At 39.9% G+C, this 26,185-nt stretch overlaps 1 protein-coding gene across 1 annotated transcript in view; it reads left to right on the forward strand.

Annotated features, from left to right (window-relative positions):
* Positions 1-10,869, forward strand: part of TNFRSF19 (TNF receptor superfamily member 19) — a 135,528-nt gene extending 124,659 nt beyond the window's left edge. The window contains exon 10 of the mRNA XM_089685806.1: positions 9,786-10,869. Within this exon, the coding sequence (XP_089541932.1) occupies positions 9,786-9,794 (9 nt within the window). The 3' untranslated portion in view covers positions 9,795-10,869. The remainder of the gene's footprint in view (positions 1-9,785) is intronic.
* Positions 10,870-26,185: the final 15,316 nt, after the last annotated feature.

A 26,185-nucleotide genomic window follows, 5' to 3' on the forward strand; every position in this document is an offset into this window, starting at 1 on the left:
AGACAGTTTGCAACTTCTGCACACTGTGTGCTTCAGCATGCACTGACCCAGCTCTGTCATTTTACGTGGCCTACCACTTTGTGGCTGAGTTGCTGTTGTTCCCAGTTGCTTCCACTTTGTTACAATACCACTAACTGACCGTGGGATATTTAGTAGCAAGGAAATTTCACAGATGGACTTATTGCACAGGTAGCAACCTATCACAGCACCACGCTTGAATTCACTGAGCTCCTGAGAGCGACCCATTCTTTCACAAATGTTTGTAGAAGCAGTCTGCGTGCCTAGGTGCTTGATTTTATATACCTGTGGCCATGGAGGTGATTGGAACAGCTGATTCCAATGATTTAAAAGGGGGGAATACTTTCTGCAAAATAGTGTGTGTGTATGTGTGTGTGTTCCATATATATTTGGACACAGGCACAATTTTCAAACTTTTGGCTGTGTATGCCACCAGAATAAGTTTAAAACAAAACAATCCAAACAAATTTGAAGTTCAGACTTTCAGCTTTAATTCAAGGGGTTGAACATAAATATCAAGTACAAATTTTAGGAACCATTTTTATACACAGTCCCTCTATTTTCAGGGGCTCAGTGTAATTGGACAAATGAATATAATCATAATTAAAATGTTCATTTTTAATTTTGTTGAGAATCCTTTACTGGCAATGACTGCCTGAAGTCTGGAACCCATGGACATTACCAAAGACTGGGTTTTCTTCTTTCTGATGCTTTGCCAGGCTCTAACTGCAGCCTTCTTCGGTTGTTCTTTGTTTGTGGGTCTTTCTGCCTTTAGCTTTGCCTTCAGCAAGTGAAATGCATGCTCAGTGTGTTTTTAGATCATTGTCCATCTGTACTGTTTGCATGTTCTCCCTGTGCCTGCGTGGGTTTCCTCCGGATACTCCGGTTTCCTCCCACACTCCAAAGACATGCTGGTAGGTTTATTGGCTAATGTCTAAATTGTCCCTAGTATGTGTATGTATGAATGTGAGTTAGGGACCTTAGATTGTACACCCCTTGAGGGTTAGGGACTGATGTGAATGTACAATATATATATATGTATATGTAAAGCGCTGCGTAAATTGACAGCGCTATATAAGTACCTGAAATAAGTAATAAATAAATACTGTGAAGTGCCATCCAATCAACTTTGCTGCATTTGGCTGAATCTGGGCTGACAGTACATCTCTAAACACTGCAGAATTCATCCGGCTGCTTCGGTCTTCTGTCACATCATCAATAAACACCAATGACCCAGTGCCACTGGAAGCCATGCATGCCCATGCCATCACACTGCCTCCACCATGTTTTACAGATGATGTTGTGTGCTTGGATCATGAGCTATTCCAAGCCTTTTCCATGCTTTTTTCTTCCCGTCATTCTGGTACAGATTAATCTTCGTTTCATCCGTCCAAAGAATGCTTTTCCAGAACTGGTCTGGCGTTTTTAGATGTTTTTTTGGCAAAGTCTAATCTGGCTTCTCTATTCTTCAGGCTTATGAATGGTTTGTACCTTGTGGTGAACCCTCAGTATTAGCTCTCGTGAAGTCTTCTCTTGATTGTAGACTTTGACAATGATACGCCCACTTCCTTCACTTGTCTGGATGTTGTGAATGAGTTTTTCTTTGCCATAGAGAGGATCCTGTGATCATCCACCACTGTTGTCTTCTGTGGACGTCCATGCCTTTTTATGTTGCTGAACTCACCAGTGCGTTCTTCTTTCCTCAGAATGTACCAAACTGTTGATTTGTCCACCACTAATGTTGCTGCTATCTCTCTGATGGATTTGTTTTGTTTTTGAAGCCTAAGGGCTCATGTACATTGCAGCTGCTAAACTGACATTCAGGAGCTGTTGAGCGTTTTTCTCAGTAACCCCTGAACTCTCCTTTATGTTTTCCTATGTGTCCATGTACATGCAGTCATTTACAGTAGTTTACAGGCAGTTGAGTTTACAGTTGTTTTCTTGAACGCACCAAAATTGCATTCAGGAGTAGATTTTACCAGCTTTTCAAACACCAAACACTTGTAAACGCGGTTAACCGAGTTTTCAAGCATTTGCATTTAGACGTGTTTTTTGCCAGGTCCATATCCAGATGCTAACCAGAACCTTTTGTCTTCATCAAAAATGCATACAAAGCGTTTTCCATGTATTCAAATGGACCTAGTACACCAGTGCAGTCAGCTCCAGATTTCGTGTAAAGGAAACAATGGTAGAACGTGCCGCATTATGCTCATGATGGGATCCATAGTGAATACAACTAGAAAAGACAGGTGATATCAACACATACTGCTCTCTCTGCTTCTGCTCTTTCTATTTCTCTCAAAATTTCTGAAATAGTAAATTATTTACTATTTTTCAGTGCATTCTGGGCATTTGGGAAGGTCTCCTGAGGTTATCTTTTAAAAATGCTTCTAAACGCAAACGCGCATAAATGCGGTATGCAAACGCAGCTAAACTGACGTTTTTTAACCTACGTTTTCCAGCGGTCAGAAGAGTTTCCCTGACCCCCGTGTTCATGAACCCTTACAATGGCCTGTTTAATTTGCGTGAACAGCTTCTTTGAACGCATGATGTAGGTTCACAGCAATAGATTCCAAATACAAATACCACACTTAGAATCAACTCCAGACCTTTTACCTGCTTAATTGATGAAGAAATAACAAAATTTGAAAAAGGGTGATGGCTACTCTTAAGAACTGTAATTCCTAAACCTTTCCTCCAATTTGGATGTACATACCCTCAAATTAAACCTGAGAGTGTGCACTTTCAGCCCATATCTATTATATAACTATAACTTGAATATGTTTTGGTAAATACCTGAAAAAAAAACTAAAATTGTTTGTGTGTCCAAATATATATGGACCTAACTGTATATACATATACTGTACATATCTGCAATGTATGTTTTGATTGAAAAATAATCCGGCTCCTAATATCCTTTTGGAGGGGACAACCGTGCCTTTTGTGTACTTAAATAGCAAGAGGGTATAAGCCCTTCTCAGCTGTCTTGCTAAACTGCTTAATCCATGCCCCTCTCTTCTCCACAACATAGAAATGAAGTGTTTTGTAGTCTAAGATGCAAACTGGGAGGATTAATTAGACTCTTTGATATAACACAGGAGGAGTGAACAGGACACAAGACCACTGTAACCTGAGCAAAAAAAATGGTCAGCACACCGAAGAGAATTTTAGTAAATATTTGAGATTTTTTTTTTTTGGTGTGCTGGCCAATTTGTTTCTTATGGATTTGTGCGTGGTTTTTGTTGGCTGTGCACCCAGGATCAGGTGAGAAAGGTGAAGGTACAGAATTAATGATATGACTGATCTAAAGGTCTGACCCCATTAACTGCGTTTGCACACAGCTGTGCTTTTATCAGTATGCAATGAAGTAAATTACATTTTTTTTAAAATCTGCATCCATAGTCCTGCCTATGGACTGTATTTACGCTGTACAAATGTAAATATTTTTTCTAGCATTTACATGCGTACAGTGTGAACGTCCTCTACTGGCCTGATTGAAACAGACATTTAAATAGCAATATGTAATCAGTTTGAATACTATTTAGTCTGTATGACGTCTCTGAATGACAGCTGCAGCTGTCCCCCCTGTCTGTATCCCAAGAACTGGGCAATCAAACGAAGCTGATCGCTTAGTTCTCTCCTCTGCTCTGAGCAGAGATCCATGACTGTCAGTATCCGGTTCTCTGCTATACCCCTCCAGTGCTCACTGTAGCACTGGGCTGTGGAGGGGGTGGGAAGGGCTGGCTCAGACTCCCAGCGGCATGCTCAGAGGCTGAGTCAGCTGCCAGTCCAGGCTTCTGGTTGGATCTTGACCATAAAGTCGCGGTCTTTCCCAAGCCTGCATTGTCTGAGTGATGTCAGCCGACAGCGGACTTTAGCCCACTGTCTGCTGTAAACAGGTCACAGGAGTGCAGGACGAACTGCACTCCTGTGATCCATAGGAGCAGTATAGCCAAAATAATAACTTTGGTTATACTTCTCCTTTTTAAGTTTTTGAAACATTTGCTCAGTTTGTTCGCAGTACCATGTGATTTGGTGCAGTGCATTTTTAAACAGTAGTGCTTGCACTACTTTTTCTGTGTTCCGGTGCAATTTGCAGCCCACTCAAATGAATGGGCTGAAAAATTGCATTGCCGGGGAATCTACAGGAACACAGACTGCATTACTGTGTGAACCGCCCATCAATGATGGTAAAAAAGAATGTTCTGACAAATTAATTTTCAAAGTTTGCGCAAATGAAAATCTAATCCTGTATGGCCAGATTTAGTTTAGCAATGGTGTTGACTCCACTTTATTCTGCTGGATCAAAACATTATATCGCATATAATGAAAAAAGGAGATGATTATGGGGTACTAAAAAATATTTTAACAAATCTGAGAATGTGAACAACTTTTGTTTTTTATTTACGTGTATATATGAACTATGAACCTTATTGGAGGATCATATTTAATCACAGAACATGAGACACTAATACCATTTGACATCTACCCATATAAATTTAGGTTAGTCTTTTCAAGGGTTTCATTCCCTTAATACAAGATACTTTCTTGTATCTGTTCTTAATCTTAGTGGTTCTGGTCTGAACACGCTCCAAGGAGCTCAGTCTTCCCAATGTTCTTCTTCCAGTAAATCCTTGTGGTTTGTGCTCCCGATATTATACTATTTCTGTTTATTCCAGGCAAGAAAAACTGTTACCTTTCTCAATTTTTTTTTTCTCCAGCTTTCTTGCTGAACACAAAGCAAATAAATGTTAAAAACTAGGCTCAATGAAAGCATAATTGAACTGATTTACTGAAGGAGTTAATAATCTTTATTCAAAAAATTGTGTGAATATTTGCGTATGTTGTCCAATCATGTAAAAAGCATCGGCACATGATTGGTAATCAAAGTAAACAGAAATTTGCCTTTTTATATGATTGAATATTTAAAGTGAATATTCACACACTTTATTTTAATAAGATTAAAAAAAACACCACAAAAGTAAGAGCTTTTTTTTTTTTTGTGGGAGTTTTAATCACTTGTGGGTCCTGTTCATGACTTGGCCATTGTTTTCTATTTAGCACTGCGCTATTTTAACTGGTAATTGTGCAGTCATTCAATGCGGTACCCATATGAAATTTATATCATATTTTTCACACAAATAGAGCTTTGTTTTGGTGGTATTTGATTACCACTGTGTTTTTGTTTATTTTTGTGCGATATAAAAGAAAGAAGACCTAAACTTTTGAAAAAAAAAACTTTTTTTACTTTCTACTTTAAAACCTATCCAATAAAAAAAAATAGAAAATAACATTTCTTTATACATTTTGGCCAAAATGTCTTTGGTAAAAAAGAAAAGCCCATTAAGTGTATATTGACTGGTTTGCGTGGAGTTATAGTGTCCACAAACTATGGTGTATGCATGTCTGTGTGTGTGTGTGTATATATATATATATATATATATATATATATATATATATATATATACATCTAATTTTTTTTTCATTTTATTTTATTTCTCATAGCTTAATTTCTGACTTTGTTTGGTTGGTTTCTTTTGTATGTATGTATGTATGTATTGCACAGGTTGTTACTGAGATGTGGTTAACATTTAATGTCAATTGTCCGTTGAGGGCAGCAAGGCTTGCATTCCCAAAAAGTATTCCATGTGGGGTTACTGACATTGTGGAGCTCATCGTCCAGTGCAGGAGTTTCAGCATTCATTTGCTCATGCTTTTTTATTAGTTACTCTAGGAGAGAGCTGGACAGGTCTGTAGAAGGTCCATAACTCATCAGCAAGACCGGTATCTGCTCCTTTGTGCAAGGGTGAACAGGATGAGCACTGCCAGAGCCCTGGTGTGAATGTCTCTGACCAAACAATCAGAAACAGACTTCATGAGGGTGGCCTGAGGGCTCGATGTCCTTTAGGGTGCCCTGTGTTCACTGCCCGGCACCATAGAGCTCGATTGGCATTTGCCATTGAACACCAGAATTGGCAGGTCTGCCACTGGCGCCCTGTGCTTTTCACAAATGAAAGCAGGCTCACCCTGAGCACATGTGACAGACGTGAAAGGGTCTGGAGAAGCTGTGGAGAACGTTATGCTGCCTGTAACATCATTCAGCATGACCGTTTAGGTGTTAGGTCATTGATGGTCTGGAGACCTCTACAGGCTAGACAATGGCACCCTGACTGCCATTAGGTATCGGGATGAAATCCTTGGACCCATTGTCGGACCCTACACTGGTGCATTGGGTCCTGGGTTCCTCCTGGTGCACGACAATGCCCGGCTTTATGTGGCGAAAGTATGCAGGCAGTCCCTGGAGGATGAAGGAATTGATACCATTGAATGGCCCCACGCTCTCCTGACCTAAAGCCAATAGAACAACTCTGGGATATCATGTTTCGGTCCATCCAACGCTGCCAGGTTGCACCTCAGACTGTCCAGGAGCTCAGTGATGCCCTGGTCCAGATCTGGGATGAAATACCCCAGAACACCATCCGTCGTCTCATTAGGAGCATACCTCAACATTGTCAGGTATGCATACAAGCACGTGGGGCCATACAAACTACTGAGTACCATTTTGAGTTGCTGCAATGAAATATCAGCAAAATGGACTATCCTGTTGCCTCATTTTTCACTTTGATTTTTTGGATGTCTTTGATGGAAATGACAATTAGCAGCCTACAGGGGACTGAATTCAAACGATGGGGCATCCTTACGTTCCGAACACATTACCCAGTCCATATCAGTATAGATATACAGCATGATATTTTTCCCCATTGAGATCTGATGTGTTTTCAAAGTGTTCAATTTTTTTGAGGTGTGTGTGTATGTGTATATATAAAACAGTACATTTTTTCATAAGGCTTGTGCATCACATGTCCTCTAGTGCAGACCTCCCAAAACCCCTGGCCACGGACTGGTGCCGGTCTGTGGCCTCTTGAGTGCTAGGCTGCACAGTGGAAGAGGAAGCAATCGCACACCTCCAATCACCAGAGGACACCTGCTCCCCTTCTCCCAGCACCACCACTCCTTTCCTTCTCTGTGGTCACATCGGGAAGAAGAGTATATAAATTTCTTCTTCTTCTCATTTATAATTATAAATGAGTAGAAGGGGGAGGGAGGAGAGGGAGGCTTGGGAACAGGATCGTCATAGAGCACTGGTGATGCCTGTGAGAAGATTACAGGTGACAGACTGCACCAGCCATCCTGACTCCACTTGAATGTGACAGTTCGTATATTTTCTTTCAATGAGTGCATGCAGTCAATCAATCAGCTGCAGCACTGATCAGTGTATTCTGTGGAAGAAACCTCGTTGTCAGAATACAATAGCGCAGCGAGGAGGATCCATCCATCCACCTTTTAATGTGTGGATGGGGGAATCCATTCGATTTTTTTTTTGCTGAGTCTGTTGGCTGATCTATCTATAGCCAGCCTAAGTTAGCCTATAGCTGTACAACGCAGTATGCATAAAGCCAACTCTGTTTAATGGAAGAACTTCTCTACACGTTTCCCAGGCCAAATAGGCCGCTTCTTCAGGAGAGTCCAAAAATAAGGGTCTGTAATGTAAATTAAAGTCTAAGAATATCAACTGATATTTTTTTGCTTATTGAACAGATATAACAAACACTTTTAATGGTGTATTTACCAAATCCAGATGGAGCAAAGAAGAGAAATTCATTGTAAGGCTTTCTACACTCTTTAATAAATGGCAGTATACATAGAGTACCATGCCTGCACGCTTACCCTGTGATGGTTTCAACATCCAGTAATCAGTGTTACTTCTGGGGTTAATGTTGGTTGCCTCATCTGTGTTCACATGATTGAAATGGTAAACTTTAGAAGACATGAACTGTAAAATAACTCATGATTGCTGAACTTTTGCCAAGCTGAAATTCTGCACCTTGCTTGATGCTGCAGGCTGGATTCCGGCCTCATTTTACTGCATTACCAACAATGGTACCTGTTGTGTCTTCAGTGAAAGGAAAACTATAACGATTTTATTAATCCTGTGTAAAATGTATCAGTGACTTTTATAGCACAAGAAGGTTTAGCCATTTCATTTCTCTTTAAAGTGATGTTAGGAAAGTTCTAAGCACTTAAGAATCCTAAGCATCTACGTTTAGCACTTCCAGGAATCTCCAATTACAGTTTTCTGTACTAGGAGGTCTTTTCTTATGCTTTAGGATTAGGACACTATATCTCAGCGACGTACATTTAGTTCTTTAAGTGAAATGGTAAATAAGCACCTCTCAAGTATAGAAATCTGAAATGAGGACATTTTAAAGAGGACCTGTCCCATTTTACATTTACATTGGTCTGATGCATGTTATATTAACATATTTACAAAAACAGATGTTTTCAGAGTTCTTTTAAATGCTATACATTTTTTAAATGTTTTTAGAAGAAATTCTAGCCTGCTTTGTCTGTCCTCCTATACATGCCTGCTATCTATCAGCATTCCTTTAAAAGCTGAATTTCAAGTATGGCTATGTTTGCATACTTACTGTGGTCCATCTTAAACCAATGTAAATATGCATGTGTCATACCTGACCAATCCCAGTGGAGGCTGAAAATCACTGTAGTAGGCACCACTACAGTGATTGCCACTAGCTTCTGTGTCCCATGCCAAGTGATTGCCTTGCTGCTAAGTGAGCACAGGAGATTGCTTACTCAGCTTGGACACCATTCAGAGAACACTTTGCATTTTCTCATTGAATGTGCAGCGTTCTCTGATTTGACAAGGTGGAGATCGCAACATCGCCATCCCACCTCTCCACCTCGTCAAGTCACAGAATGCTTTTGTTCTCTAAATGGCACCAATGCCGAGCAAGCAAAAAACTCCATTAGCAGCTCGACATTGGATCCAAAACCTAGCGGCAAGCACTGGAGTAGTGGTGCCTATTATTGTGATTTCCAGCTTCCATGGGGAGTGGCCAGGTTTGACACATGCATATTTACACTGGTCCAAGCTGGAACAATGTAACTGTGCAAACATGTCCATACTAGAAATTCAGCTTTGATCTGGCTCATCCCTTTGGAGAAAACGACTTCAACTGGGAGCCTCTTATTTGGTGAAAGGGATGAGTAAAGTTAACATTTTTCAGTTTATCGAAATGTGGTTGATAATTGGGACTTATCAGTGAAGTTGGTTATTTTGGTGAAATGTATTAGAGGCAGTAGAAAGAGGATTAAAGAGCCTATCACCAAAATTTTAATTTCAACAACAATCTCCCTATAAAGTGCATTTAACATATTTCATGTGTGGTATTTATTTGTAGAAGCCTCCCTTATCTACACATCCAAAAGCCTTGAGACTGCATCTGGGCACCACCATCTTGGATGTGATGTTAGCAGCTGCAGAAGATTCAAAGCTGTCACTCAAGTAAAACTCTTCTTCACTTCTCACCCCAGCTACTACAAAAAAGGTTATATAGGGAGACGAATGGAAAGTAGGAAGAGCATGGCCAGCACAGTCCATAATTAGACACTCCCGGAGGGGGCTATGACATGGCAGGAAGGAGGGGGTGTTCTGGGGTATTGACTCTACCTGAAGTAGTCAAATGTGTTAGCAAGTTGAAAGACACAATGCAAGTCATGTTTTTCTGGAAGGCAAAACACATCAAGGAAGCATTTACAACACACATTACTGTGCATTGTGGTATGCTGCGTAGTGCATTTTGAATGGCATTGCAACACACTAACATGTAGATGGTGTGTTGCCATGCTTTGTGTCTGTAATTTCTGATCATTAATGAATAACAAAAGTTTTCTTTTGTTTGCAGGAGAGTTGAAGGATCCTTTGCAGTGTTTGGATACTGTGTTGAAAATGCCGAAGTGAATCAAGACCTATTGTATTGGAGAGTCCCATTTCTAGATCCACTTTATGAAGAGTACTTGATTTGTCATATAATGGGGTAAAACTATAGACCCATTTCTTCAAGATGGATTTCTTCATCAAGACCATTAATCTTGATTGCTGTACTGAAGGTCACGTTGTGGATGAACCTGATTGAGATTGCATTCTGCATCCACTTCTTGCAGATAAATGTCTAGATCCTCTCCATAGAAATTGGATTAAATTCTATATCCACCTCACAGAGGTCAGCCATTCAGCTCTTAACATTTAAACTTCTTCCTGGAGCATGAAGTTTACATTCACTTCATGGATGCTCAACATTATGGAGATTAGACCCTAAATCCTCTTCGTTGAGGCTGAATTGTATTGTAGATCCGCCTTACAGAAGTGAACCACCAACTTCTGGAACACTGGAATTTTTTTTTTTTCAGGTCCAGTACCTGGAACATTATTTTTACGTTGTGGCAACCAAACCCTAGGTCCGCTTCATGGGTACTGAACCATAGAGCCACTTTATGGAGATCCATTTCATTACAGACTGAACCATAGACTCATGTCATGCAGACAAAACCTTAGATCTACTTTATGGAGATCTACTTTGTTGTGTCTGAGCCCTGTATCCACTTCTTGGAGTCTGAACACTAGATCCACCTATTTAGGAAAATGTCTAAGTCCACTTATAGGGGACAACTTCTAGATCCACTTATTGTAGCACAACATTTAAGTATTTTACTTTACCACTACTTTTACTATTTGTTTGGAAGCTGTGGGTACTTCTCTAGATTAAATATGACCTCCTCTGTCTCCAGAATTATCTGTTAATCCCTTTCATGTAACACTGGCAATGAAACAATGGAGACATTTTATTGCATTTCTTGTCAAACAAAGAATATCCATGAAAAATAAGTTCAGTTCAAACTGGTCTCTGATGGAACTCACAGAAGTGAGGCCATCCCCTGTTTAACAATGACCTCTAATTTTCTATTTAATATAATGGGCAGCTGAAAGTGTGTTGTGAGTTTTTCTTTTACAAAGAGTTTATTGAAATTTTCAAAATAACAAAGTTGCAAACAGGCATCAAAAGACAGTGCTGTCAAAGGTAACTGTTGCCAATGAGGCAATGAGAGACAAAGAAAAGATGGCAATGGGCCGATAGGCCTACTGTTACAAAAGCAGTACAAAGGCTGATGTGTGACCAGTGCATCCAGAACATGAATACGTGGCAATACAAAAGAGTGTTTAAGTACATGGGATTTGGATGTCTTGCATGATCGAAACCCCACATAACCCTCGGGGAGAGGGTGCTCCAGACATTCTGTACAAGCCTGCAAAAGAGGGGTGCTTAGGGAAGCCCAAAACCAGATAAATACAAAACTGCCATTTTTTTGTGATTTTTTTTTTTTTTTTTTTTTTTTTTTTTTTTTTTTCAGATGACCGCAAGGACCTGTTTTTGTTAGACATATACTGTATATGTTCATTAGCACCTACTTTCCTTGTTGTCAGGGCAGGTTAGAATAATAAATATAGAATTTGTTATTGAGTTCACCAAAGTTATTTAGGGCACTTTTATATGTGAGGTAATTTATATGCTGCAGAAATTCTAAAACTTTTTTTCATAAGGCTGCACATACTTGTGGCAGAAGACACCCAGGACTTTTTATTTTAGAAATTATTGATAAAATGTTAAGCCAACATGACAGGTTGGCTTGGTGAGTTTATGGTTTTTAACTCACTTTTTTACAATGCATTATTGAAGATTTAAATCACAAAGAAGTAATATGAATAGGAATAATAGGCTTGGTAATGAAAAACCACTTTTGTCTAACCGAACAAGAGGCCTGGCGGCCGAGAGCCACCTCATATTGAGGCACGTGTGAAGCGGCGTTTCTACTTCCTCTTTGTAAAAATGCATTTTCCTGATTCCAGGGTTCTGCAGCAGCAACAACTAAAGTTTGGCCGTACGTGGGTTGAATTTCAGCCAGTCCCTGCTGAATCTGTCAAAATGTATTCCATGAGTGGCCCTGTCAGCATCACCTGGCTTGAAGAAAGTTGTTTTTTCAATCTAGTTTTTGTTGGAGGAGCGTTGAGCAGGAAAATACCTGAAGAAAGCCTGCATTCAGTCAGATGCAAGCACTGATGGGGTATTTTGACAGTCGCGGGTGCCTGAAAACATGGTGGGAACTTATTTGTGCTAGAACGCAGCACCTTCCATTATGCTCTACCTGGGGTGCAGAAAGCTGCCTACCACTGTAGATGCTGAAAGTGTATAAACTGCCATCCACCTGATTACTTAACACCTCCTAAATGACCCAGTTTATGAATTTTCTTACATGTCTGTAGTGTTGGATCTGAGTAATAAATGTCCTGATCACTGTACCCAGCACCCTCATTATTGGGTGCTAATTTGAGAACTACCATGTTGGCGTGTTGTTACTCTTGATGTTCGGAGTTAAATGGAGTGTGTACAGTCTGCAGGGTTTGCTGTCCTCTGACCTGTCATCAGTATGACCTGTCATCAGTATGTTTCCTGTTTCCCCAATTCATTCATTAGTATGTTAAGTAGTCAAATGCAATGGTTACAGCCTGTATATTAGAGATCAGAATTTGCTTTGTGGTTCCTGGAAACATTAGTGCCAGCAGTCCTAATGGATGAAACCAACAGGAAGGAGAATTGTGTGTGTTTTGTTCCATGTGAGGTTCAGCTTTGCAAACCCTGTAAATATAATGTAATATAGGTGTGTGTATATATATATAATGTGTGCATGTATGTATATGCTGTGTATGTATGTGTGTGTGTGTGTGTGTGTGTGTATGTATGTATATATATATATATACAGTCATGGCCGAAATTGTTGGCACCCTTGATATTTTTCCTGAAAATCAAGTATTTCACACAAAAAAGGTATTGCATTAACACATGTTTTGCTATACACATGTTTATTCCCTTTGTATGTATTGGAACAAATATAAAACAGAGGCAGAAAAGCAAATATGACATAATGTCACACAAAACCCCAAAAATGGGCTGGACAAAAGTATTGGCACCCTTAACTTAATATTTGGTTGCACACCCTTTGGAAAACATAACTGAAATCAGTCGCTTCCTATAACCATCAATAAGCTTCTGACACCTCTCACCCGGAATTTTGGACCACTCTTCCTTTGCAAACAGCTCCAGGTCTCTCTTATTGGAAGGACACCTTTTCCCAACAGCAATTTTAAGATCTCTCCACAGGTGTTCAATGGGATTTAGATCTGGGCTCATTGCTGGCCACTTCAGAACTCTCCAGCGCTTCTTTGCCATCCATTTCTGAGTGCTTTTTGACGTATGTTTGGGGTCATTGTCCTGCTGGAAGACCCAGGATCTTGGACGCAAACCCAGCTTTCTGACACTGGGCCCTACAGTGCGACCCAAAATCCTTTGGTAATCCTCAGATTTCATGATGCCTTGCACACAGTCAAGGCACCCAGTGCCAGAGGCAGCAAAACAACCCCAAAACATCATTGAACCTCCACCATATTTTACCGTAGGTACTGTGTTTTGTTCTTTGTAGGCCTCATTCCGTTTTCGGTAAACAGTAGAATGATGTGCTTTACCGAAAAGCTCTATCTTGGTCTCATCTGTCCACAAGACGTTTTCCCAGAAGGCTTTTGGCTTACTCAAGTACATTTTGGCAAACTGTAGTCTTGCTTTTTTATGTCTCTGTGTCAGCAGTGGGGTCCTCCTGGGTCTCCTGCCATAGCGTTTCATTTCATTTAAATGTCGACGGATAGTTCGCGCTGACACTGATGCTCCCTGAGCCTGCAGGACAGCTTGAATGTCTTTGGAACATGTTTGGGGCTGCTTATCCACCATCCGGACTATTCTGCGTTGCAATCTTTCATCAATTTTCCTCATCCGTCCACGACCAGGGAGATTAGCTACAGTGCCATGGGTTGCAAACTTCTTGATAATGTTGCGCACTGTGGACAAAGGCAAATCTAGTTCTCTGGAGATGGACTTGTAACCTTGAGATTGTTGATATTTTGCCACAATTTTGGTTCTCAGGTCCTCAGACAGTTCTCGTCTCCTCTTTCTGTTGTCCATGCTTAGTGTGGCACAGACAGACACACAATGCAAAGGTTAAGTGAACGTCTCTCCTTTTTATCTGCTTTCAGGTGTGATTTCTATATTGCCCACACCTGTTACTTGCCCCAGGTGAGTTTACAGGAGCATCACATGCTTGTAACATTCTTATTTATCCGCAGTTGTGAAAGGGTGCCAATACTTTTGTCCAGCCCATTTTTGGAGGTTTGTGTGACATTATGTCGAATTTGCTTTCTTTCCTCCCTTTTTTTGTTTTGTCCCAATACACACAAAGGGAATAAACATGTGTATAGCAAAACATGTGTTAATGCAATACGTTTCGTGAGAAATACATGATTTCCTGGAGAAATATCAAGGGTGCCAACAATTTCGGCCATGACTGTATATATATATATATATATATATATATATATATAATGTGTGTGTATAATATAAATATATATATATATATATATATATATATATATGTATGTATTATATATGTATATATAATATATATGTATTATATATATATATGTATATAATATATGTATATATGTGTGTGTGTGTGTGTGTGTATTGGAAGTGACACTTGACTTAACCTAATGCACTTTTGATAAAGTTATTAGTAGTCCAGTAATACATTTTTTATTTTTTTACACCCAATTTAAATTCCAACTTGGCCCATTTAGATGTTCGTATGAATAATTAATGTCTACTACACAAGTTGAAGTTCCTGTATGCTTTGATAAGGTCATTGATCTGAGACACAGGGAGTACAAACTGAAAGCAGAATTTTTAAAACACTTAAATCATACATAGTATATATTTTTAACACCTTTTGGGCTCCTTGGTGTTACACCAAAGAGCAGCTTAGATTCTCCATTCTATATAGTATGCCTTTTCTGTATGTGTGATTTAAAGTATTTAAAGTAGAACTAAACCCTCCTGTCCTCTACAGCTAAGGAAGCTGCCATCTTAGTTTCTGTTCGATCAGCAGCTGCCTTGGTGCTGGATATATGATCAGCTGTGACAAGCCATTTGATGGCTTTACGTGTTGGTTGGGAGTGAATATAAGCATACTAACATAAGGTAAGACATGCCTTAAGTGTAACAGTTCCAAAATCTTTGGATTTTGTTCCGTTTTAAGGTCCCATTCACTCAAGGACATTTTGAATCATGGACAGAATCCTTGCAATTCTGCCTGCGATTTCAAAACGCTCTGCTGAAATAACAAATCGTGGAACCTAGTGTTAAGGTGCCATTTATTTTAATGGGACCTGAAAACGCAGTTCAACTCTGCCACAATTGTCACACGATAAATCCCGCTGCAATTGCGGCAAACCGCCTCGTGCAATGCCTGTCGCCCAAAAGAAGTTCCTGAATCGCCATGATTCTGTCCGTGATTCAAAACGCCCATATGTGAACAGAGCCTAATGCAGGCCATAGATGGGGAGAAAAAACGGCAGATTTTTCTTTTAAAAAACGAAAATTCGGTCGTTCAAGCGGCCGACGTTACCATCAATGGTAAAAAAAATCGGCCGATTTTCATCCCTTCTACAGCTGGCAAAAAGTGTCCCTGCAGAGAGCTCCGCTATTTCTGACAGTTCCTTCACATTTACAGCGGTTGAAACATTGTATCTATTTGTTTCCATTTAGGATACAGATGTTTTTATTCGGAAAAAAATAGATACAATGTTTCAACCGCTGTAAATGTCAAAGAACTGTCAGAGAACTGTTAGAAATAGCAGAGCTCTCTGCAGAGATACTTTTTGCTGGACTCGAATTCTTCTTATTTTCATCCTACTTCTTCTTCTTCATCATCATCATCCTCTTCTTCTTCTTCTTCATCCTCATCCTCTTCTTCTTCATCCTCATCCTCTTCTTCTTCTTCTTCTTCTTCATCCTCTTCTTCATCCTCTTCTTCTTCTTCATCCTCATCCTCTTCTTCTTCTTCATCCTCATCCTCTTCTTCATCATCCTCCTCCTCTTCTTCTTCTTCATCCTCCTCCTCCTCCTCTTCTTCCTCATCCTCTTCTTCTTCTTCTTCATCATCCTCATCTTCTTCTTCTTCTTCTTCTTCTTCTTCCTCCTCCTCTTCTTCTTCTTCATCCTCTTCTTCTTCATCCTCATCCTCCTCCTTCTTCTTCTTCTTCTTCTTCTTCTTCTTCTTCCTCATCCTCCTCCTCCTTCTTCTTCCTCATCCTCTTCTTCTTCTTCTTCTTCTTCATCATCCTCATCTTCTTCATCCTCTTCTTCATCTTCATCCTCTTCTTCTTCATCCTCATCCTCTTCTTCTTCATCATCCTCATCCTCTTCTTCTTCATCATCCTCATCCTCTTCTTCTTCATCATCCTCATCCTCATCCTCCTCCTCTTCTTCTTCTTCTTCATCATCATCATCCTCATCCTCTTCTTCTTCATCCTCTTCTTCTTCCTCTTCTTCTTCTTCTTCATCCTCATCCTCTTCTTCTTCATCATCATCCTCATCCTCTTCTTCTTCTTCTTCTTCATCCTCATCCTCTTCTTCTTCATCCTCTTCTTCTTCTTCATCCTCTTCTTCCTCTTCTTCTTTTTCTTCTTTTTGTCTTCCTCTTGCAGGTCACTGCTCATGCGCAGATTTTTTATCGGTAAAAAATCGGCCGATTTGCCCACTAATTGCCGCGAAAATCGGCCGATCGGCAAAATCGGCCGATTTTTTTCCAACTTTACCGAAAAAAAAAAACGGCCAAAATATCGAAAAACGGCCGACCAAATCGCCCACTAACGATCCGAAAATCGGCCGATTTTATTTTCGGCCGAAAAATCGGCCGATTTTCGACCCATCTATGGCCTGCATTAGACACAGCCAAGTAGCTAGTCTTTTTAGGCAGAAACCATTAATGGTATTCATCCTACTTCCCTTGTGATAGTCACTTTAAAGACACCCCAATAACAAATGCACTCAAAAGGACTATAGAATGAACCCGCCAACTATGTATCGTAATACAAAATATACTTTGGTAATACCAATTGGTATCACTCAGAAACAAGATGGAATACAAACGTCAAAAAGCACAATGTGATACAGGTATGTATTCCATCCTGTGTCGGGGTGATACCAATTGGTATTAATAAAGTATCTTTTATATTAGGATAAATATTTTGGCTGGTTGAGACTTTGAATGCATTTGTTAAATGAGTCCATATTTAAAAGAGAAGTAGGGCCAAAGCTTTTTTTGGCCATACTTCTGTTGTGCGTCACATGAGCGCTTATATACTTTTTGCTCTCCTGTGATGCAGAATCAGCCTACAGCTGGCTTTAGTGTGACAGATAATTTAATCAAGGGGCCCAGAGTAGTAGGTGATATTTCCCAACAGAAGACGTCCTTTCCAGTATATTCATAACAGTAATTGACCAAATGTCAAATTGTTAAAACTGTCAGATGGTATAGTTGTGTCCAACAAATCAAAGCAACCAACTGGATTCATCTGTGCACTGGAATATGACATTTGGAGAATTAAAGTTTGAATTTAATTGGCTGCGAAGAGCTGGGGGAGGCAATTGTTTGACAGCAGCATAGTGGTCCTTTAGTGAGACCCTGTTGCCAGGCCATTCATTTCAGCAAAAATCTTCCCATGAACCAGTAGGGTAGATTTCATAAACTGGAAAACTCAGGATCTGCTGCAGCTGAGCATGGTAGCCAATCAGCTTTAAACTTCACCTTGTTCAATTAACTTTGGGAGTAAAACCTGGAAGCTGATTGGTTTCTTTGTAGAGTTGCACCAGATTTTGCACTTTAGTTTTTATAAATAACCCCCTGTATGTGCATTTAATGTATATTGTGTATGATACTTACCTGTAGAATCCACCCTTGTGTAGACATCCTAAAGCCTTGCTATCTTGATTATGATGTTGGAAGCCCAAGCAGACTCAGAGAGTCATTAAAGTGACACTCTATAATTTCCCTTCGCTTCTTCCCTACTCCTGTATAAATGGTTATGTAGAGAGGTGAAAGGAGGATGGAGGAGCTGGTCTAGCATAGGTATTATTTAGACACTTCCAGAAGAGGGGGGACATAAAAGGAACTAACGGGCTATGCTAGGGAAATGACTCTATATTTAATTAGTCATTAGCATTTCTAGCAAGTTAAAAGGCACATTGCAAGTGATTACCAAATATTTATGGGAAAAAAGTGCATTTCTGATTGAGGTATTTCAGAAAAACATACTGCATTTGGACCACGAGATGGAGCTGACAATCATAGGAAGACATAGTATTTGAGAAAAAAAATATGGGGAAAACTCATGTGGCTTGAACGAATGCTTGTGACATTCATCCAACAAATGTTTTATAACTAGACCCCTGTGTGTCACAAGCAGGTGGATTGTGAATTTACAACCACAGATCCTTTATTGAAACCTATCATGATAAGAATATGTAGGCTACCAAGCTCTCATTTCCTGAAAACACTAATTGCCTGGCTGCAATGCTGTTCTGAGTCATTAACCAAGAACAAGTATGTAAAGCAAGAGTATGACTTCCATTACTACATTCTTGTTCTGGGTCGCTGGCTTAGATTGCATTGTCAAATATAATCAGGCTCTTGAAGAGGCCTTTTTATTAGTACAAAGTTCTGTGGATAATATTTAACTGTATAGCTTATTTACAAAAACAGAATGCACACTACTTTAACCACTTGCCCTCCAGAGGATTTACCCCCCTTCCTGACCAGGCCATTTTTTGCTTTACGGTACTGCGTTACTTTAGCTGACAATTGCATGGTCATGCAACGCTGCTCCCAAATTACATTTACATCCTTTTTTCCCATTAAATAGAGCTTTCTTTCAGTGGTATTTGATTTTTGCGCTATAAAAAAAATAAAATAAATAATTTTGAGAAAATACAATATTGTTGACTTTTTGTTATTAAAAATGTACAGTAAAAAGTGTAAAAATCAAATTTCATCATATATTTTTGGCCAAAATGTATCCTGCTACATCTTTGTTAAAAAAGAAATCTCAATACGTGTAAATCAATCGGTTTACATGAAAGTTATAGCGGTATATATACTGGGATTTTTAACTAGTAATGGCAGCGATCAGTGATTTATAGCGGGACTGCGGTGGGCATTCTGACACTGGGGGGGAACCGATCAGTACTAATAAAAAGCACTGACACTGTACTAATGGCACTGGGCAGGAAGGGGCGAGCAAAGGGTTAACTGTGTGCTGTTTTACTGTCCGCTGTGTTAGTGCTTTTAACTGTAAGCACACTGCTTTTTACGGCTCTGCAGAGCCTTAAAAAGCAGTGTGCAGTAGCTGACAGGAGAGAGAACTGTATTGTTTACATACAGTTCTCTCCCTCCATCGGTAATGCTTGGCGATCACCAAGTGCCAGAGAGTAATCACCAGCCAGGCCTCACTGATTGACAGCTGAGGCTGCAAATAGTGGCCCCCTACCCCATAATGCAAAATCACATGTATATATGTGATTTTGCGCACCCCTGCTGCCCTGTAGCTGTATATCTGCTATAGGGTGGCGGGAAAGTGGTTAATTGTTCCAGTTTCTAATAGTACCTACTATTCCTCTAAATTTTAGTTTCTGTCAACAAACCTGCTAAATACATTTATTAAAGGAGAACAAACTAAATGTAAGAGTATTATTTGTCTGATGTGACAATACACCCATTGGTCTTGTATTTCTGCTGTAATTCACATTTGAAGAAAACTCTTCTCAACGATGACTATGATATCCATGTATACACATATCATCAGTTCCATTCCTTAAGTTTCCTACTTTAGATTTTTGTATTTTTGATTGAGTCTAAAGGGTCATTTTTTTCAATTAAACACAGCCCAAGCAGAACAGGCAAGAGATAATGCTGTTCATGGGTGGGGCTATCATTTCATCTGTCAATTGTTGGTTCAGTAGTCCATTGTGACATCCTCCTTTATGGCACTGTGTGACAGAGGAGCTTTCTGTGCATTCTATTACATCATACCACTTAAATCTTTGTGCAAAGACAAGCAGAATTCTGTGCTACATGTTTATACAAATTCTACATTTTTACCGTTTTTTTTGTATACTTTTTGTATTGTAAATTCATGTAAAGTGCAACGCCAATGTGATTTGTTTTTAAGGTCACTGTTTGCTATCTGTAAATTAGACTATTGCTGTTTTTTATATTTCATGGTATGTAAATAAAGTCTGAATAAAAAAAAATTCTCTTGGAGAATAGAAAGTCTCTTTCTTTTTACATATAAGTATGTTCATGGTTTAGAGTGTAAAAAAATTAATATTTAGGGTTCCCGGCTTTCTTTGGAGTCTCTTCAGGCACATACTACTATGATCCCTAATAAGTCTGAAGATGCCTTTGAACCGCAAGCGTTCAGACCGATCTCACTGCTAAATGTGGACTTGAAGATTCTGGGAAAGGTTCTAAGCACCCAAATTAATAAGTATCTACTCTCACTTATCCACAGAGATCAGGCTGACTTTGTTCCAGGGCGACAAGCTGTTGATAACATACGTAAAGTCATCCATCTCATTCATATCTTACATCGCCGCAGGATACCGGGTTTTATTTTATCCCTGGACATTTATAAAGCATTTGATTAGCTTTCTTGGGAGTATTTGACATTTACGCTGTCTAGATGAGGGTTTAGTGGTGCATTTTTGGCTTGGATCTTGGCTTTATATTCGATTCCCTCAACCTCTGTCAAATATGCAGGGTTTTTTTCCCCTCATCTTTCCCTATTTTCAGGGGCACGAGACAGGGAAGCCCACTATCACCTATTTCTGTTGTCCCCTATGGCGGCACTCAATACAAGGCCAACTTTTATGCAGATGATGCTCTTTTGGTTTTAACCAATCCTCTCATCACTCTCTTCAATCCCCAGATCTTATTGGACCTTTTTTCGACTATCTGGCCTTAGCATCCATTTGTCTAAAACCATGGCATTGAATATTACGTTCCCTGCCAACCTGGTTGAACGGTTGCAGGCACAATTTCCCTACCATTGGGCATCCCATTCCCTGACTTATCTTGGCGTTACACTTACTTCCTCCTACTCTGCCTTATTTTCGTCTAATTATTACCCCTTACTGCACTCTGTTACTTCCCTGCTTCATTCTTGGCAGTTTCCTTCTTTATCATGGATTGGCCGGATACATGCTGTCAAGATGACTATCTTGCCAAAGATCCTGTATTTTTTTCGCATTCTCCCTATTCAGGACCCTGCATTTTTTCTTCGTCTACTGCAAAGCCAGATTCTCAGTTTTATTTGGACTCATAAACACCCCAGAGTACCTAGAGCCACTCTATATACTCATAGATTACAAGGAGGTTTGGGAGTCCCACACATTTCTAGATATTACTTGGCGGCCCAGATTTCCCAGTTGTCTATGCTTCATGCCACGACAGATATCCCATTATGGGTACTCTTGGAATGACCCTACTGTGTTTTGCTTTCCTTAACTACATTGCTTTGGCTCCCGCCTAAGTTGCGCCCTCTGGATTTGAGCCCTATCATGCTTCACAGTTTACAAACCTGGGATTCTGTTAAATATTCGGGTAATTTGATTTCGTCATTTCTACCTCTTTTGCCAATTACGAATAAACCTTTATTTCCACCAGGCTTAGAACATCCCCCTTCTTTCTCTTGGTGGACCTCCCATGGCTTTGTTATTGTACATGATTTTCTGAGCGCTCGTACGTTTTCATCATGGGAGTCTCTTCGAGAATCACGGGGGGGTCCCACCATGGGAATATTTTCGTTATTTGTAATTGCGCCACTAGGTCCTATCCCTCCATCGTACCTCTACACATCCTTACCGCAAAGCCCCTTTGAACACTTCTGTCAACATTCCCCAAGGTCCCCTGGTCTCATTTTTGTAATGTATGCCTTTCTTAACAGTAGGTCCTCCTCACCACCTATCTCATGTCTCGCAATGGGAGCAAGACCTGTGTTTCACGATTGCGGCGGAGGATTGGCGTAGGGCCTGGGGGATGGTGGGGAAATGTTCCTTCAATACCGTCACTCTTGAGGCAGCCTACAAAGTTCTCCTGCGGTGGTACTGGGTCCCGTCTCGGACTGCTCACTTTAATCCGACTGGCGGAGATGGGTGTTTCCGAAACTGTGGTCTACGTGGGGACATCTTGCACATTTGGTGGTCATGCCCGCGATTGATCTGCTTCTGGTCTAGGGTTTTTGGTTTGCTGCAAACGTTATTTCATATTACGGTCCATAGGGATGCAAGGTTGGCCCTCCTGCATTGTCCAATTTTGGGTCTGTCTAGGTCTCAGCAGAAATTGGCATCCTACCTATTTATTTCGTCCAAACGTGCTATAGCTCAAGCTTGGAGAACCCCTTCGGTTGTCTTCCAGGGGGTGAAGACCTGGATGAATGCTATGCTAATCAATGAACAGATGTCTAGTGTTCTTCAAGATTCTCATCCGAGATTCCTTAAGGTTTGGGAACCTTGGATACGTTATTCCCTGCCTCCTACTAGCTATGGCCTCTTATAGTCGTTGCCTGCTCTAGCCCTGGATCTGTGACTTTTCTAGGCTTCTTTTCTTTCATGTTTACTCTCTGAATCTTTCTTTCTTCCTTATTTCTTTCTATGTTTTTATATTTTCTTTTTTCTATCAGTTTGGGTTTTTTTTTTTGTTTTCTTTCTCGTATGTTCTGAGTTGATATTTCTCGGTATGGGTTTTTCCTTTGTTTTTGTTTTTTTCTGGTAATATGATGGATTGCTGCTGCTACTATTTGGTTCGGCTTTTTGCCATCCCTCCTTGATGTCATTGGACATTCCGTTTTTTAGCTAATACATCCTGCTGACTTGTATCTGCTTATGTATGTTATTGTTCTGCTCTGCCCCTGCGTGGGCGTATCATGAGCTTGTTGTATTATTAAAACAAAAACTTCCTTAATAAAAATATTGAAATAGAAAAAAACAACATTTAGTCCTCTTGCACACTGCAGCTTGAAAAAGCACAGTATAGCATTTTTTTTACTGATCTACAATGCAGCCCATTGTTTACAATGTGCTTGTTCACACAGTAAACAAGCGCTGTGTATTCTTGAGTAAAAAAAATTAAAATAGAAAAATCTGGCCAGTATTTTGCGCTGATACACACATATGAGCATAACTACTAATGGATTTTGCAAAGTGCGTGATTATGCACAAAACAAACGACCGGGTGGCAGGAGTGCGCAAAATCACGTGTATATGTGTGTGATATATGATATTTTTCATTTCCGGGTAGAGGACACGCATGAGCCCTACCCGCGCCGCTATTCGCGGCCTCGCTGTCAATCACTGGGTCCCGGCTTTTGATTACTCACTGGCACCCGGTGATCGCCGAGCATTACTAACGGAGGGAGAGAACTGTATGTAAACAATACAGTTCTCTCTCCTGTCAGCTCCTGCACACTACTTTGCATGGCTCTGCATAGCAGAGTGTTGAAAGCGCACACACAGCCCACAGTAAAACGGCACACAGTTAACCCTTTGATCGCCCCACATGTTAACCCCTTCCTGCCCAGTGCCATTAGTACAGTGTCAGTGCTTTTTATTAGCACTGATCACTGTATTGGTGTCACTGGGGATGTCCATGCCCGCCACAGTCCTCGCTGATCGCTGCCATTACTAGAAAAAATAATTTACAAATGGCAGTATATATACTGTGATTTTTTTTTTAATGCTATAACTTTCATGCAAACCAATTAATTTACACGTCTTGGAATTTTGTTTTCAGAAAAGACATAGCAGAATACATTTTGGCTTAAATTTATGATGAAATTTGATTTTTTACATTTTTTACTGGACATGTTTAATAGCAAAAAGTCAAAAATATTTTTTGTTACAAAATTGTCTGTCTATTTTTTTTCTTTATAGCACAAAAAATTAAAAATGCACTTCAGAAATACCACCAAAAGAACGCTCTATTCATGGGAAGAAAAAGACAAATTTAATTTGGGTGCAGCTTTGCATGACCGCGCAATTGTCAGTTAAAGTAATGCAGCGCCATAATGCAAAAAATGACCTGGTCAGGAAGGGGGGTAAATGCTCTGGAGGGCAAGTGGTTAAGGGCTAGTTTACTCAGAGGATGTCTGACAGGTGGTAAGGAAGAGTTATGTCGCTTCCTCACTCATTTTACCCATAAAAGCCTGCACTCGTATGCGGGGAGGTTGCAGTGCTACTCTATTCACTGAATTTGACAGGTGGTTTAATTTAATTTTTGCCACGGCATATGTACTGTACCTTGAAACAGTATTCATACCCCTTGAAATTTTCCACATTTTGTCTTGTTACTACCAAAAACGTAAATATATTTTATTGGGATTTTATGTGGTAGACCAACACAAAATGGCTCATAATTGTGAAGTGGAAGGAAAACTATAAATGGTGTTCAAAATTTTTACAAATAAATATCTGAAAAGTGTGGCATGCATTTGTATTCAGCCCCCCGAGTCAATACACTGTAGAACCACCTTTCGCTGCAAGTCTTTTTTGGAATGTCTCTACCAGCTTTGCACATCTAGAAAGTGATATCTTTGCCCATTCTTCTTTGCAAAATAGCTCAAGCTCTGTCAGATTGGATGGAGAGCATCTGTGAACAGCAATTTTCAAGTCTTGCCACAGATTCTCAATTGGATTTAGGTCTGGACTTTGCTAGGCCATTCTAACACATGACTATGCTTTGATCTAAACCATTCCATTGTAGCTCTGGCTGTACAGTTGTGTTCAAAATAATAGCAGTGTGTTGAAAAAAGTGAATAAAGAGCAAAATCCTTCTATTAGCTTTTATTTCCATACACACAAATGCATTGGGAACACTACACATTCTGTTCCAAATCAAAACATGAAGAAAAATATAACAAATTTGTGTTGTTCCTCTAAAAAAAAGTGGAAGAATAGTGCATATTAGACTGTTCAAAAAAATAGCAGTGTTTGTATTCTTCTTTACAAACTCAAACATTCACTATATAAACTGAAAAATGTTTGAAGATTTTGCTTTCCTTTGAATCACTTAATTAATATTTAGTTGTATAAGCACTGTTTCTGAGAACTGCTGTACATCTGTGTTGCATGGAGTCAACCAACTTCTGCCACCTGTGAACAGGTATTCCAGCCCAGGATGATTGGACTACATTCCACAGTTCTTCTCTATTTCTTGGTTTTGCCTCAGAAACTGCATTTATGATGTCACCCCACAAGTTTTCTATTGGATTAAGATCCGGGGATTGGGCTGGCCACTCCATCATGTCAATCTTGTTGGTCTGGAACCAAGATGTTGCACGTTTACTGGTGTGTTTGGAGTCGTTGTCTTGTTGGAACACCCATTTCAAGGGCATTTCCTCTTCAGCATAAGGCAGCATGACCTCTTCTAGTATTCTGATGTATTCAAACTGATCCATGATCCCTGGTATGCGATAAATAGGCCCAACACTGTAGTATGAGAAACATCCCCATATCATGATGCTTGCGCAACCATGCTTCACTGTCTTCAAAGTGTACTGTGGCTTGAATTCAGTGTTTGGGGGTCATCTGACAAACTGTCTCCGGCCACTAGACCCAAAAAGAACAATCTTACTTTCATCAGTCCACAAAATGTTGTGCCATTTCTCTTTAGGCCAGTCAATGTGCTCTTTGGCAAATTGTAACCTCTTCAGCACGTCTTTTTTTCAACAGTGGGACTTTGCGGGGGCTTCTTGCAGATAGCTTGGCTTAACATAGGCGTCTTCTAATTGTAACAGTACTCACAGGTAATTTTAGACCCATTCGAATGGTAGTTTTTCGCTTTCTTCCACGTCTTTCAGGTTTTGGTTGCCATTTTAAAGCATTTGCAATCATTTTAGCTGAGCAGCCTATCATTTTCTGCACTTCTTTATATGTTTTCCCCTCTCCAATCAACTTTTTAATCAAGATACGCTGTTCTACTGAACAATGCCTGGAACGACCCATTTTCCTCAGAATTTCAGAGAGAAATGCACTGTAACCAGCATGTACAACATTTGCTGCCTTCCTTCCTTAAATAAGGGCAATAATTGCCACCTGTTTTTCAAAGAATGAATGACCTCACTAATAGAACTCCACACTGCTATTATTTTGAAAATGCCCCTTTCAATTAGTAATTCAATTACACAGAATCAGCAGCATGCATGTCATGACTGTTGGGTGTGTTGGATTTCTATTACTCTACTACACCTGCTAGTAAATTATTTGCCATGTAGAAATATAATTTCTACCAAAAACAGTGATTGATCAGGTTG

This window comes from Staurois parvus, unplaced genomic scaffold (assembly GCF_062004578.1).
Source record: "Staurois parvus isolate SC_StPar_1 unplaced genomic scaffold, SC_StPar_1.0 ptg000387l, whole genome shotgun sequence".
NCBI classification, from domain to species: domain Eukaryota; kingdom Metazoa; phylum Chordata; class Amphibia; order Anura; family Ranidae; genus Staurois; species Staurois parvus.